Consider the following 14,393-nt stretch of genomic DNA (forward strand, 5'->3'; position numbering starts at 1 on the left):
TGGGGAGTGGAAACAAGAGATGAAGAAATGGAGAGGCAGCTGGAAAAAAGAGTGACAGATTCGGACAGTAAGGTCCAGAGGAAGAAGCACTGAGGGCTTTCAAAGTTTCGCTCAGTGGCATAAATCCAAACAGTAAAGGCTGTAGAAAAAAAGTTGCGTTTGTGATGAAAGCCCAGTGAGAAAACTTTCTATTTAAAAGGGCACTTACTCAAAAAAAATCAAATTGGTCATATTTTATTTTTTGGACTCTTGTGAGTTCTTAAATAGTCTAAAGAGACGTGATTCTGTACAAAAAGGTGATTGTTTAGTTTTTTTTTTTTATTCAAGTCTCTATTACTACATGTTGTAAAAAACTTCCAGGATTTTAAATTGAAAAAAATAAGCAGTTTCTTTTAAATTAGGTCTGACATAATTTTCTCCTCTGCATTACTTTTGTTCTCCTTTTTCATTGAGTCATAATCTTTTTCTTGTTAGTATTTTAACAGATAAAATGCATGTACACAGACATGTATAAAATACAATTTAATTTATATTTACATGCCCTGATAAGTAAAATATCGTTATTTTAAAATCAACAACAAGCAGAAGTGGGACCATAGACTGCATAACAAAGATAAATGACAAAACAGCTTCCCAAAAAGTAATGCCAAAACATTTTGATCACCCTTGTGGCTGGCTGCAGTATAGGTCATAATGAGAATGAGACATGGGTCAAACTAAAAATGATCAAATTAATAAATTGTTTAATGCTATAAAAAGGTGGTCCTTTGTCAGGATTTATAGCTGAGTGTGCCAGTCATTATACTCACAAACAATGATGCTGTTTGCGATTGGTCAAATGGGTATCTATGCAGGAACTTTGTACTGCACTGATCACTACTGCACAGACTCTGGCTCCAAATGATGTCACCACTGCAAGATGGCAGCAGCCGTATTCGGGATATTTGGCCTCATTTTTGTACTGTGGGAGGAGGTGGAGATGTTTTGTCCCTCTTTATATAGTCATTGGGTGGGACCTAATCTTTGTTTTGGAAGTCACAAGTTAAGTCTCAAGTGTTTGCACTCAGGTCCCAAGTTGACACAGTCAAGTCCCGAGTTAACTCCCAAGTCCTTACGCTTTTTAACGAGGTTGAGTTATCATTTTCAACACATACATTTTACATACCAATCATTATTGACCACTGCATAGTTTTGGATCGAAATTATCTTTGGTATCATTTTTTTCAACTGGCATTCAGTAACGTAATGTTAGTTTTTTATGGCTCTCTCTTGCAACTTGACTGGATGCTGTCGGATTGGTTCAAACCAAATAGATCCGGAAAAGTAAGTGTCACACTGCTGGGAATAAATAGCCTTAATGTTAGTTGATTAACTAAATGAGGAGAAATTAAAATTAAATCGATTAGTGGCTTTTTGATAACATACTACATACTACATAACCCTTTGGCTTGGGAGAAGGTATTAAGTATTTTTAATTTAAAAGGTTGCAATCCAAGAGAAGTCACGAGTCACTGGTGTTATAGTCCTAGTCAAGTTCCAAGGCCTTTTTAATTTTGTCAAGTTGAGTTTAGTCAAGTCATGTGACTCAAGTCCACACCCCTGACAAAAAACAATAAATCGTACATGAAGTGACACTGAGATAGATCAATTCTTAGATAGATCACCTTTTTAATACAGATTCTCTTCTGTTCTATACAATAACACATAATATAAATCTTATACAATACTAATATCTTTCTATACACGTGGTCATAAATGTACAATACAGTGTACACACATACAGTATTAACACAAATACACTTACATGTATCTTCTCTTTACAGTAACTTTCCAGCTCACTCAGAGTTTATATCACAATGGCTGATTTTCTGTCCGGCAGATGATTGTGACCAAAAGAAAAACAATTTGCTTTGACTTAAACCAAAACAGACACTATAAATATTTACATCCCTGAAAAATGTACATGAATACACAAGAATTATTGTCTTCCGTCTGGCTCACAAATAGTGTAAAAGGGGTGAGGATGAAGGAGATAGCCCAAATCCCAAAGACGCTCTCTGAGACTTGATCCATATAAAGTTTAAAGTGTACTCTATCTACTAACTGACATATATCTTTACCTACTGTAACACCCATAATACAACAGCTGATTGAGGGCTGGTTTATTGTTTTAGGTCCAGCACGCTGGGAAATGAGATATAAAGCCCTGAGGAGAAAGAGAGACACACATATAGTGTAACATGTCCAGGACTCAGTCCAAAAGTTGACAGAGGCCTTTCTGCCTCTGCAGTCATTCAAAGTGCTGTCCCAAAGCAGTGACTCTGCCCTCCAGAGCAGCAAACAGCTAACACGGGGAGTCATCCCATGCCAGAAGTTTTTTTGCCCAATGTTGGGATTTCTCTGGTATAAGATGCTAGTTTACCTGCAGTGACTACAGACAGTTTTAATGAAGTTTCCACAAAATGTTGCCCTTTGATTTTAAAACTGAAGTAGTACAATATCAGCAGTATTACAGTGGCCTGTGTAGTCACAATTGCTCCAAGTAATCTGCTTTTATATTACGCCCGGTGGCCTCTCGCTGTTGATCAGATGATTAAGTCCCCTTACTTCTCTCTTCCCCCAGTAATCTAAACCATAAATAGAAAACCAACAATTCTGTGTTCACATTCTCTTTGTTCACATCCTAGGGTCATTGCTTTTATCATGATTTATTGCACAAACTCACACACACACACACACACACACACACACACACACACACACACACACACACACACACTCATTTAGTCATTTACACACTCGCACACTCAAACACACATACATTCATGTTCACATGCAATCATACGGACACAATCACACATTCACGCATACATCATCATGACTCTTAAAGTTTATTTTGAAAAATAAAATAAAGTCATGCCTTTTAGCTTTAACTTGCACACATTCTTCCAAAACATGGTGCTTCCTGGAAATGAATCTTGTTTTTTTTGCAGTTTCCTGGTAGTTTCATATGAGCCTGTAAACTTTGAATCTGAATGCTTGTATTTACCCATCACTGATTTGCTATACCAAGTACAGTATTTGCCAGCACTTTCACTCTGATACATTGTTGTAAACATACAGCAGGACATTGAGCACCACGAGAATATATTAATAACTCAATTAAGGCATGAAACAAATGAGGGAAAGAAAGAGAAATATAGACTTCCATTAATATTTTTCTCACTGAGAATATCTGTGCAGGTAGATATTGGTGTGCTTTCACAGATAATGTCTAAATATATGTAGATCAGTGTGCATTTTAAGTGTGTGTGTGTGTGTGTGTGTTTGTGTGTGTGTGTGTGTGTGTGTGTGTTTGGGTGAGTGCATATATGTACATGCTCATGCAAGTTGAAAGTGCACGCAGGAGCAGTAATGTATGCATTTGCTGCCGTCTAACACTTATCCTACAAGTCGGGTGCACACGACTATTTTCCGTAGCCAAGGCTGTGGTGTGGTCGTAATGCTTGACCAGTGTTGTCATGGAGACGCCACCTTGTCAGTCAGAAAGTGGACTAATGAGGGCCTGTGTAAGGAGAGCAGGTAGCAGGCTCTAATTAGAGCTCAGGACTCACCTGTCTCTACATCTGCATGGAACCAGCGGTCATGGGATTTGTCTTGACCTTTGTAAACTAACTGGTTCACATTTTTTCACACCCATGCTCTAATATACACTCGATCCATCTCTAGCTGACAGGTAAAACACATACAATTCTTCAAACTCACACACACACACACACACACTCTCTCTCTCTCTCTCTCTCACACATGCAAACACACTGAAAACCGGCCTCATTCCCTCACTGCCTCTGTGAGGCATCGATCAGTGCCATCACTGGCCTCCACCCGTGGCTTGCGATTCTTCCGCTGGCCTCCCCCCTCCACCCAGGAGTTATGAATAACTGTCCCCCCGCTGGGAGCCGGGTCCACCTGCAGAAGGGACACTACCCTTTTCTTGACACGTGTTTTGAGGGCACGGCGCAGCTTCTGCCTGGTGAAAGCGTAGAGCAGAGGATGAAAAATAGTGGTTCCATAAGCCATTGCCAAGAAGCAGAGACGCAGCCGCACCAGGCCGTCACTAGGACCCATACACAGGATGAGAACATTGACTGCAGACAGAGGGGCCCAGCAGCCCAGGAAGGTGGATATGATGATTAGGGACATTTTTAGGACACGGCGTTGACGTTCTCGGCGGTCCCTGTGCCTGCGCACTGCCCGCCTCAAGGCGATGATGGCAGAAACGGAGGCCTGTACACCCATGGAGGAGGCAGGCAGTGGTGAAGTAGCATGGGCCTGGGCTGAGGCTGATGCTGGGGTTGGAGAAGCAGGGGTGGCTGGGGTGGTGGCAATGGGAGTGGTAGCAGCAGTGCTGACAGTCGTGACTGTGGCCCCACTGTCAGACATCACCTGGGGCATGGAGGGGAGTGGTGGCGGTGATGTTGGTGTAGGGGTAGGGGAGGGGATGAGAGGAGGGTGGCTGAGGTTCTGGTTCTGGTTGGAGGACACTACCTCTGTGGGCAGGCTCAGGTCCTTCTTCCTCTGTCTCCTGCAGCGTATCCTGCAGGTGGAGTCCTTTGCACGCGTACTCCTCATCATGTGGGAGCCAATGCGAATGTTGAGGGCCTGCAGGATCTTGGAGTAGGTGAACAACATGACGACCACAGCGATGAAAAAGCATGGCACTTGAAGTAACAAATGGTAATACATAGCCATGCCTGTGTAGTACCCCTGCCCTCCAACACACAGCAGTGTCCTATTCTGCCATACTGGAGTCAGGTGGTGTGACGGGGAGGAAGGATGGGTTGAGGGTAAAGATGAGGGAGAGACGGAGGAAAAAATGGGGGTCAGTCCTGTGGTGAGCACGGAGTTATTATTCTGCCTTTCTGGCTCCTCATCCTCACTGTCCTCAACCCTCGAAAAAAAGAAATCCCCCTCGAGGAAGGGCAGGAAAAAGACCGCCAGAGACACAGCCCACACTGCTGCCAGGAGCAGTGCTGCACGCCTGGGGGTCAGCAGACGACTGGCCGGACGCACTGAGATGTCGTATCGGTCCAAACTGATCACCAGCACATTGACTGCCGTGGCCACGCTGGTGAATGTGACACATGCCTCGTGAAAGCAGCACAGCGTGGCCAGGCTGCTGACTCCACTTTCATTAGCTGGTAACAGGATCACAGCAACAGTCAGTGGCAGACACAGCAGGCAGACCAGTATATCCAGCACGTGGAGGTTGACTGTGACCAGGTTGCTGACTGAATCGACCAGGTTGGACTGAGCACAGTAGAGTACAAGTACAGTGAGGTTGCTGCTGAAGCCCAACACCAGCTCCAGCATCAACACAGTGGTCAAAGACACCTGGAAACCCAATGGGTAGGGTGTGCTCCAGCCCTCCTCCACCCCCACCTCACCTCCTCCATCCAACAGGCCTACCCCCTGACCGTCGCTGGTCTCCAGGAGGTCACGATAGCCTTCGGTCTCCATTGACGCCACAGTGCTCCCTCACACATAGCAACAGCGGCCGCCACGCCACACCATGCTCTGTCTCTCTTTGTCTTCTGGCTCAAACGAGACAGTGATGATGGCCAGATCTGTGGTTGATTCTGTGAGAAAAAAAAAGAGACACATAGAAATTAGAAAAGCAGAGGGACAGACAGAAGACAGAGAAAGATCTCATATTTACTTAAAAATAACACTGTACAGCAAGTACAAGTCAAACTTGTCATATTTCACAAGTGGAGAGCAGCTACGAGTTGACACAATGAGGTGAAAGTGATCTTGCAGGCGATTAGAGTCGTGGGGTGCAGTTCAAGCTGCTGCTGATGACCCATGATGTCTCACTGGGCTCAGCCAGTTAGACAACAGCATGCTCTGCATAGACAATGCAAGCAGCTCAGGCAAGAATTGGAGCAGGAAGTCTCTTGGGGGACATTTGCAAGTATGAGTGCATTAAGCAGGGACACAGTGAAGGACCCCTACTGTCTACACATTTTAACAAACCGATGGGGGACTTATCTCCTGTCTGTGCTTACAGTTCAAATACTGCTACAAAGATACAACCATGCTTCTCATGAGCAGGAGTGGGTGGATCCATTATTATGCAACATACATTATATGGGTCAGAAAAAAAGCTTGCTGAAAAAGGCCGATGGAAACCTACAGAACCACACATGTACTGTTAAGATGGCTGTGATACACTACATCGGTGATACTCAACTTACGGCCCATGGGCCAAATCTGGCCCCTGAAAGGGTGCCAGGTGGTCCCCAAAACAGACTGGAAATGTTTTTTGTACTATTAGAATAGAGAAATGTCCTACAATCCTAGAAACATCCTAAAATCTTTTTTTGTTTTTTAAAAAAGTCCTACAATCCTAGGAATGTCTTAAAATGCTAGAAATATTTTAACATCCGAGAAACATGCTAAAATCCTAGAAACATTCTAAAATTCTAGCAATGTCCCTAAATTAGAATTTGCCCCCCTGGCCTCCTGTCATTTTGTTAAAGTGGCCCCAATGCAAAGCAAGTTGAGTATCCCTGCACTACATGTTGTCCATTATAGATAGTTACCTACCTGTACCTGTCCCTCCATCAACAACTCACTTTGTGAAGAAAATTAATGCCTGTACACATCTAGTAAATGCCGATGTGAAAAATTCTCCTATCAAATCCTCTGTCTTATTTCTTTTCCACGAGCGGCATAAAGCTGTCAGCTTCTACCTCTAAGAGGAGAGGTGGCAGGGACATTGGGGGGCTGGTAGAGAGACCGTGCAGTGCATGTCAACATAGCAGGCCCCCAACCGAGGGTGGCAGCAGTTAATAGTTCTCACAGGGAGACGTAATGAAGACGAATGGATCAATGATCCGCAGACAGTGCCACATAAACAATGTTATCAGAGAAAGACCAGCTCCCCTGGCATCCTTTCTCCACACCCCCTCTGTCTCATCTGCTCTCCTACATCCCTCACAACCCTTCCTACTCTGTTCCCATCTTAGTTTACTGGCTGAGACAGACTGCTTTGCATGTATAGCATGTTTTTCATGGTCGACTGGATTCTGTGCTTAGGAAGGAATCATTTAAAGTGTCATTTGATTAAATATAAGACCCCCTGCTGATATATATGTATATATAGTGAGAAAAATATATTTCCTGAGTCTCTGGACGGAGAGCTACAGGTGTGTCCTCAGTGGCAGGCTTCACCTCTGGCCTTTGCTGTCAACCTTTCCTCCACCACAGCTTTTATGGGCACCCTCTAGTTTGCCCTTTTCTCTTTGTTTTATTTCACCCCCCCCCCCCTTTGTCATGTGGAAAGGACCTGCAGGCAGAACAGGACACAGTGTGGAACAGTGGTCTATCTTAATCTACTAATGGGTTCCATGGGGTTTGCGATGTTGCTGGAACATTGATTTAAAGCATCATCGATCTGCCAATTTAACAGGCCTGAGGCAAGGCAGCACACAAGCACACTCCCTATCTGTTCCTCTCACAGGGTACCTGTGCTTTCATTTTAAAGCGCTGCATAAAATCGTTGTGAGTGAATTTGTTTTATCCCATCCTTTCAACACCAGCTGCAGACTGAGTAGGATTTGTCGGTTGCGGTTTGTAAACACAACACTCAAAGATGGCCCCTCTTTCCCGGCTCAATGGCTCCTCTTGAATGTGTGCTTATGATCTGGCACTTGGTCGCTATGTTTTTTTTATAGTCTCCCGCCTTCACACCCTGTGCTCTGTTATTGGCTGGAGGCTATACATCACTGCCCAAAGGTTGACGCCCAGAAACACAGCAAAATAAGAAAATGCAGGCAGAGTCTTTGCAAAAATAGACACCACTGCAGAGGGATTATTATTGCATGGCATTGTTTTTTAAGAATATCCTACTCATTCTCCCTTTACAGAGGTGGTTTTATTAATTTCCTTGAACACAGGATGTAGTATCATGACGTACATGACTTTAGAGGTATACTATGAAGGATTGTCAATTGCTGTTCGTAAACATGCACACCAGTGAAAGTGAATGTAAAAGCCAACCACAGATTCACTCTAGTTTGGCGTTTTGCCTCACTATACTATATTTTTTAAGGTGCTGTGACTCTTGGATGCCTGTTGCTTATAGTGTGGCACCTGTTTGCTACCATAAACTCATAGACTATATTAAGATGAACAACCTCAACGCTCTCCAAAAGTGAAACCAGAACATCTGGATTAGCTGGCTGCAGCACAGGTCATAAACCCGACCCCTTCCCATGTTATACCTCTTTCCCACCAAAGTTGGTGCATGCATGCAGGTTTTTTAAACACAGGTAAACCTGCTAAAAACAGGCCATAGACTGTTTTCGCATCGCCAGTAAACCAGTGCTTTGTACACAGCTCTGCAGCAGACAAGTATGCCTTTCTGTGTGTGTGTGTGTGTTTTTAAGATGTGCCTGTTCAATATTATGGACAAACTGGTCAAACTGGTCAAACTCAGTGCAGACTAATTTGGACTGATGTCTTAGCGCTGCTCAGGAGGAGATGGACGATAATTAGTTCAGTGCGTCATTGGATCTCGCAGTTTAAGGGGCTAAAATTAGTGTGTTCCTCTGAGTATTGTGTTTTAATCAATGCTGATTAGAGCCAAAGGTGATAAATACCTGCTCATTTCATGCTGATGTATTTCATTTCTGATAAGTTTGGCTTTAGTTAGTAATTCAATGCTGTACAAAGGGGGTTGACGTCATGATTGACATCTGTGTGTGCTCATGATCAATGGCGCTGCTCGCGATTAGTTGGATGGGATGTGTGAGAGGGAACTTCACACCTCTCTCTACTGTGCAGACTCTGGCTCTAAATGGTGTCACCAGTGCAAGGGCAGCAACCTTATACGTAATATTTTGGCTTTATTTTTGTGCAGTGGGGGTTAGTGGAGATTTGTTGTCCATCTTTACATATAGTCTGTGGTTGCTACCTTTTTATATACCCAACCTCACCTGAGCTGTGGAGGTTCATGACCATTATATAAGAAGAAAATAAGAAAATACAGACAGAGGATAGAGTTGCTGCAGAAAAATACACTGCCACACATTTCTAGTGGGTCATAGGAGATGATGTGAGCAATTACTTATATGTGAGTCCATACATTGTTTTTTGTTGTTTTTTTTTGTGTAGGAAAATCCTGCACAAGTTAATAAAAAAGATACAGTGTTTCAAATGTTGGATGAAACTTCAGCATTTAAGGGGGAATAAATAATAAATAAATAGACATGGTTCATTAAAAGTGCTTGAGTTTATATATTTCATGCAACAATGGAAATTCAAGTTCTTTTGATATTGTCTGCCATCACTGTAAGAGGGCATAATTGAGAAGTGTTCACACATTCAAGCCTCTCATTGTTTTTATTTGTTTTCAGCTTCTGTAAGGCCTGCTCTTTTTAACATCTTTTCCAAAACAAAAACAACTATAAAATCAATCAAGTCTTTGTCTTCTTTGTGCAGCACTTTTCATTGAGCACTTTGACTGGCTGTGAAACACTACAGGAAACATTAATGTCAACATTAAAATAAGACAACAAAATACTTTTTCTGTCGCAGGTACATAAAAATGAAACAAAAACAGAATCAAATGTTTTCTAAACTCGATTTGTGTCTCATGCTGTATCGGGTCCTTGAATTTTAGGGTTATGGACCAAGAAAGTCCTTGAATTTGATGTTTAAGAAGGTTGGGGAAACCTGATATGGACTGACAATCAATGTTGGGAGTGGAAATGGAAATTACAACATAATTATAGACAGGGTTCTTGGAGTAAAAGCATATTTTAGGTATCTATGTCCACCCTTGGTTTGAGATTCTTCACACCGAGAGCCAACCATAAGAATATTCAGTGTGCTGTGACCTTTTAATGTCATCATAATCAATCGTGGTTACAGTCTTTGTTCAATATGGTGTACATCAAGGTTCTCCAGAGAGTCAAGAAGTCAACAAAGAAACACTCTATGTCTGACAATCAGTGACTTACACCAATCACAGATCCAACATGCAGGTCAATACTGCATTGACCAGGCAGTGTGCTCCATCTCATGTGAGTGTATTTGAAGCACTACAGTAAATTAATGCCAGGGGAGAATTGTGTGCTGCCATATCATTAACTAAATAAATAATAACTAAATAAAGCATTTGTTCTTTTAAGGGAGAGAAATGGTGTGTGGTATTCAGCAGTCACTGATTTGATCAGTCTCATCAAACGTCATCCGTCATCCTCCAAACATCGGCCTTCATCCGTTTCTCTTAACACTCCTGCCAATAATTACGAGGGGATGATTGTGTGCGGGTAAAAATGAGCGGGCTGAATCGCTTTCAACAAGAGTCGTTTATGTTGCTCTATGACTAAGAGAAAACAATGAGCCACAATCAGCTCTGTGATAACAGATACTCAGTGCTGTGTGATGAACTGGTAAGACACCCAAACAGCCACAAACAAAAGAGTAGAAAAAGAAGTCCGTGTTAGCATGCAGTTTGGGGGCAAGACAAAATGTCATAAGCCCTTAATATGAACAGCTGTGACTCTGACCTGCGGGCAGGAACACACAATATTCTGTATTTACAGGGAGAGGGGGAAGAAGAAAATTAAAATGTGCAGACAGGGTGCTGAACTTTGGTTTGTTATTATAATGATCGCCAGTGTTGGTGTCTTTCAGTAAAAACAAGATCATCTGAGGGTGCAAGTCCGTCTTATGATGAATTTATGAGCTTTAAAGTTAGTGTAAAGTGAATGCAGAGATTTGTTTCAAAACACATATAAATGTTGGAAACTATTTGTTGAAAACATGTTACAAAGACCCTTTACTATATAGTACTGAATTGTGGCGTTAGACAGTTGGCTGTTTTTTCACCAATTTCCTGTTTTAAGATCTTTTGGGCGGGCCTAAAACCATAGCTTGATGATGCAATGGAGCTATACAGCAGCATAACCTCGCCCCTGACAATAAATCAGTATGAAAGCGAGAAGCATCATTAGCATAGTCCCGCGATTGGGTGTAGCCTCCGCTCCTCCAGCAGACACGCACCCAGCGTTTCAGATCAGAGAATACTGTGATGTGACAAACTCAGAACACATTTTTACTATCACTGTACACGGACTTTAAACCTGGGTTTCCATCCAGACCGGGCCGGACATTAGGAATTTTGGGGATGGGGACAAAGACTTCCAAAGTGGGCCCCTCATCCACCACCCCTTGGTCTGCAGTCTGCTACAGAAAAGTACTCATAAAAAAAAATAAAAGAAAAACTGCACAAACTAATGCACTTTTGAGAAAGTTGTGGCAACAGAAAATCGCTAGAAACAAGGTGAATCCTGCGCCTGAGTTATATCCAGCCTATGACTGACAAGTCGGACACAAAAGAGAGGAACAGAGGGAGCTTAAGGCATGTTCTATCAAACATGCTATATTAAGACATGACCTAAACAAACTGGGATTAAAATATAACAAGTTTCGGACAGCTCTGTTTTGGTTGTTAATCTTGCAGACAAACATTTCTGAAGCTCAATTTTTTAAGCCTCTGTTCTGTTGAATGATCGTAGAAGAAAGCTTCATTTGAGTTTTAAATTGGTTTCTGTAAACCGATGCACCCTCTCCTTATTCATCAATCAACAGCATAATTCACAATCATGTATTGAGAGCTAAAAAATGTCTCTGGTTGGTTGAAATCAAATAAGTGACTGTTGTCTACAGATTTTACTTTGCAGATGATTTGATCATGAATTTGGTGTCTCAATCACTGCAGATTCTGTGCTTTGTTGCAAAACAACAACAAAAAAGTGTCCTGAATTGCACCACTTCCTGCAGCCTGCTGTCAGGGTTATTATAGGTGTCGGGTAGTAGATGACAGGTTGTCAAACCCTTTTCCACAATATCAGAGGGTAAATGCTCAAGCAGATCCTGTTGTCAGTGTGAAAAGTTCAGCTTCTTTTTCTTTTTTCTTTTTTCTTTGCTTGTGTAATCTTGCATGCGCGCTAAGCTATCCATGTATTTAATTTTTTTCTCTCCTTACAACACGTTCCTTGCCAGAGGCGAAATTACTTCCTCCCAACACAAAGACAAACAGGAGGCATGCTTTTGGCCCAGACAGCAACACAGTGTAAGGCATTTCATTATCTTGGCACATTTGTTAGGTATGTCTTAGTGGAATAACAGAACATTATTACGTAGAGAGGAAGAGAATGGACTATGTCCAACAGTGTAGGTCAAGAGTACGGCTGAAATACAGCTGATAGGCTCTGCACTCCTAAGATAACTGCAGCAAAACACTCCAACAGTTTTATCGAAGGAGTGCAATCAACACAGTGCCGCAGCAGCTCGGTGGATGCCAAGATTAATTCAAGCCGCAACTGTTTGTCCCCTATGTTTAGTCAGACATTGTGTTTTGTTAATTATGATTATTACAGCTCTTTTTTTATTCATCTAAGCAGCTGTTTTTTTTTTTTTTTTTTTTTTTTTTTTTTTACTAATTCAGTTTCCAAACTCACTGCAATCTTCTTTTATTAACAAACTTGCAAAAAAACTGCACCAGCTTTTTACACCCGCAAAATACTCCACACAAAATAGACTCTCACGAACCAAATGGACTCTGAAAATACACGATAATGTCCCTTCTGTTATCCCACTGCAATGGATTTCATGTACTTCACACAAGATTCACCTTAGATGAACTGCACTTCCAGGCCAGTGCACCTGTCTGGTACACAACACACACAGTGACGTTTTCCAGGACGTCTGAAATGAGGCAGAAACAGTTTATCAAATCTGTCCCGCTCTTTGTGTCATGATTTCTGTCCATTGTGCGACTGCATCTCAACCAGCTTCTGTTGAAAGTGCTGATCCTGCAGCGGGCCTAAGGGCACTCACCCGCTTTCACCTCAGCAATCTAGATGCGACAATGGTGGTTGGTACACATGGGATTTTAGTTTACTAATTATTTAAATGTAAGCACCGCCTGTGCCCTCTGTAAAACTTTATGTGCTCAATTTGCATATTTCTAAGGGTGTAGCAACTTTCCAGAGAAGACAATCTCTGTTACAATGTGATGATTTTTCAGTGTAAAAGATGTGTAGTTTGTTGCTTTCAGACTCTTTCACGGCCTTAAACCATGCCTTGTTTTTGGGAATGATATTTTTTCCCTAATTTTTAATCTAAAATGACTGCCTCACAGTTGTATGCATCTGTGAAGCAGTAAAGTTGCAGTTGCAGTTGACTGTGAAACCATTGTTGCTACACACATCTTTCCTCGGCAGCACAGATTATCTATATAATCAGCACAGTTTCAAGGTGGACACCCAAGATTAGTGTCACCAATTCACTATCTGACCAAAAGTCTCTACTCCTGTAATGGGGTCCAATAATGGCCAGAATTTTTTTTGCCTTGAGTTATGGCCAAAATCATGGCTGTGAGATTACAGTGACCTTGAGTCTACTCGAACATTTGTGGCAAGATTTGCGCCAAGTCTGAAGAAAGTCTTTTAAAGTATTCTTTAAATATCACTTTTACAAGCATGAGATGAATGCAAAGTCAACATGACCTTAACCTTTAACACCCAAAATTTGATCATCCTTGAGTCCAAATTTGAAGAAATTCCCTTAAGGTATTCTTGAGATATTGCATTCACAAGAATGCTTTGCAGAATATCCATTACATATTGACAACCCAGCAACTTGATACCTTTCACCCCGGCTATCGCAGTAGAGGCAGAGAAATAATTCTGTCCACATGAGAACGCAAACAACCAGCAATGCTCGCCAGCATTAGCTGTCTACCGCATTCTTCCCTTGTAATTAGGGTAGTATGTTTTTACACTATAGACTAACGTTACCTTTTTCAAATCTCGTTTTGAAAAAGATTTCTTCCTATTAGATCCCTTTTAATAAAAGAATGGAGGAGCTAACTCAAACATATGAATGATGCTGTGGACATGCGCAAGTTTTTCTTCTGCTCCTCCTCAACAACAATCCCACTCTGGGAAGTGACCCACCATGGTGGGTCATAGCTGGTTTGCCTGGGCCTGATCCAATACCACTGTTTCTGGGTTACTCAAACCAGGGATGTTGAGGTGGAACATTCGCTGCAGCAGATACCTAAGTTTTTCCTCAAAGTTGTGCAGAAAAACTTTGTGTAAAGTTGTCATTCGACCAAGCAGTGCTAACAAAACATTAGCCCGCTATTGTTGTTGGTGTTTCTAGTGTATGCTTATTACACAAAGTAACCATGTTCATGTGTAAATTGAGGAGATTACAGCTCCCTTTTCCCAAACACATGTTCACACCAAGCGACAATCCCTGAGGCTAAGAAATGAAAATGTGCCACAAACTACAGTTCCTCTATTGGACAC

The 14,393-nt window shown here is 42.0% G+C and overlaps 1 protein-coding gene across 2 annotated transcripts in view; it reads right to left on the bottom strand.

Moving 5' to 3' along the window:
* Positions 1–997: 997 nt before the first annotated feature.
* LOC121955870 (G protein-coupled receptor 22) overlaps positions 998–14,393 on the bottom strand; it is a 29,305-nt gene continuing 15,909 nt past the window's right edge. For both annotated transcript variants that reach the window (XM_042503963.2, XM_042503957.2), the window contains one exon: positions 998–5,639. In XM_042503963.2, the coding sequence (XP_042359897.2) occupies positions 3,832–5,520 (1,689 nt within the window). In that variant the 5' untranslated portion in view covers positions 5,521–5,639 and the 3' untranslated portion in view covers positions 998–3,831. The remainder of the gene's footprint in view (positions 5,640–14,393) is intronic.

This window comes from Plectropomus leopardus, chromosome 2 (assembly GCF_026936395.1).
Source record: "Plectropomus leopardus strain MGB_pleo_1.0 chromosome 2, ASM2693639v1, whole genome shotgun sequence".
In the NCBI taxonomy this organism is placed as follows: Eukaryota; Metazoa; Chordata; class Actinopteri; order Perciformes; family Serranidae; genus Plectropomus; species Plectropomus leopardus.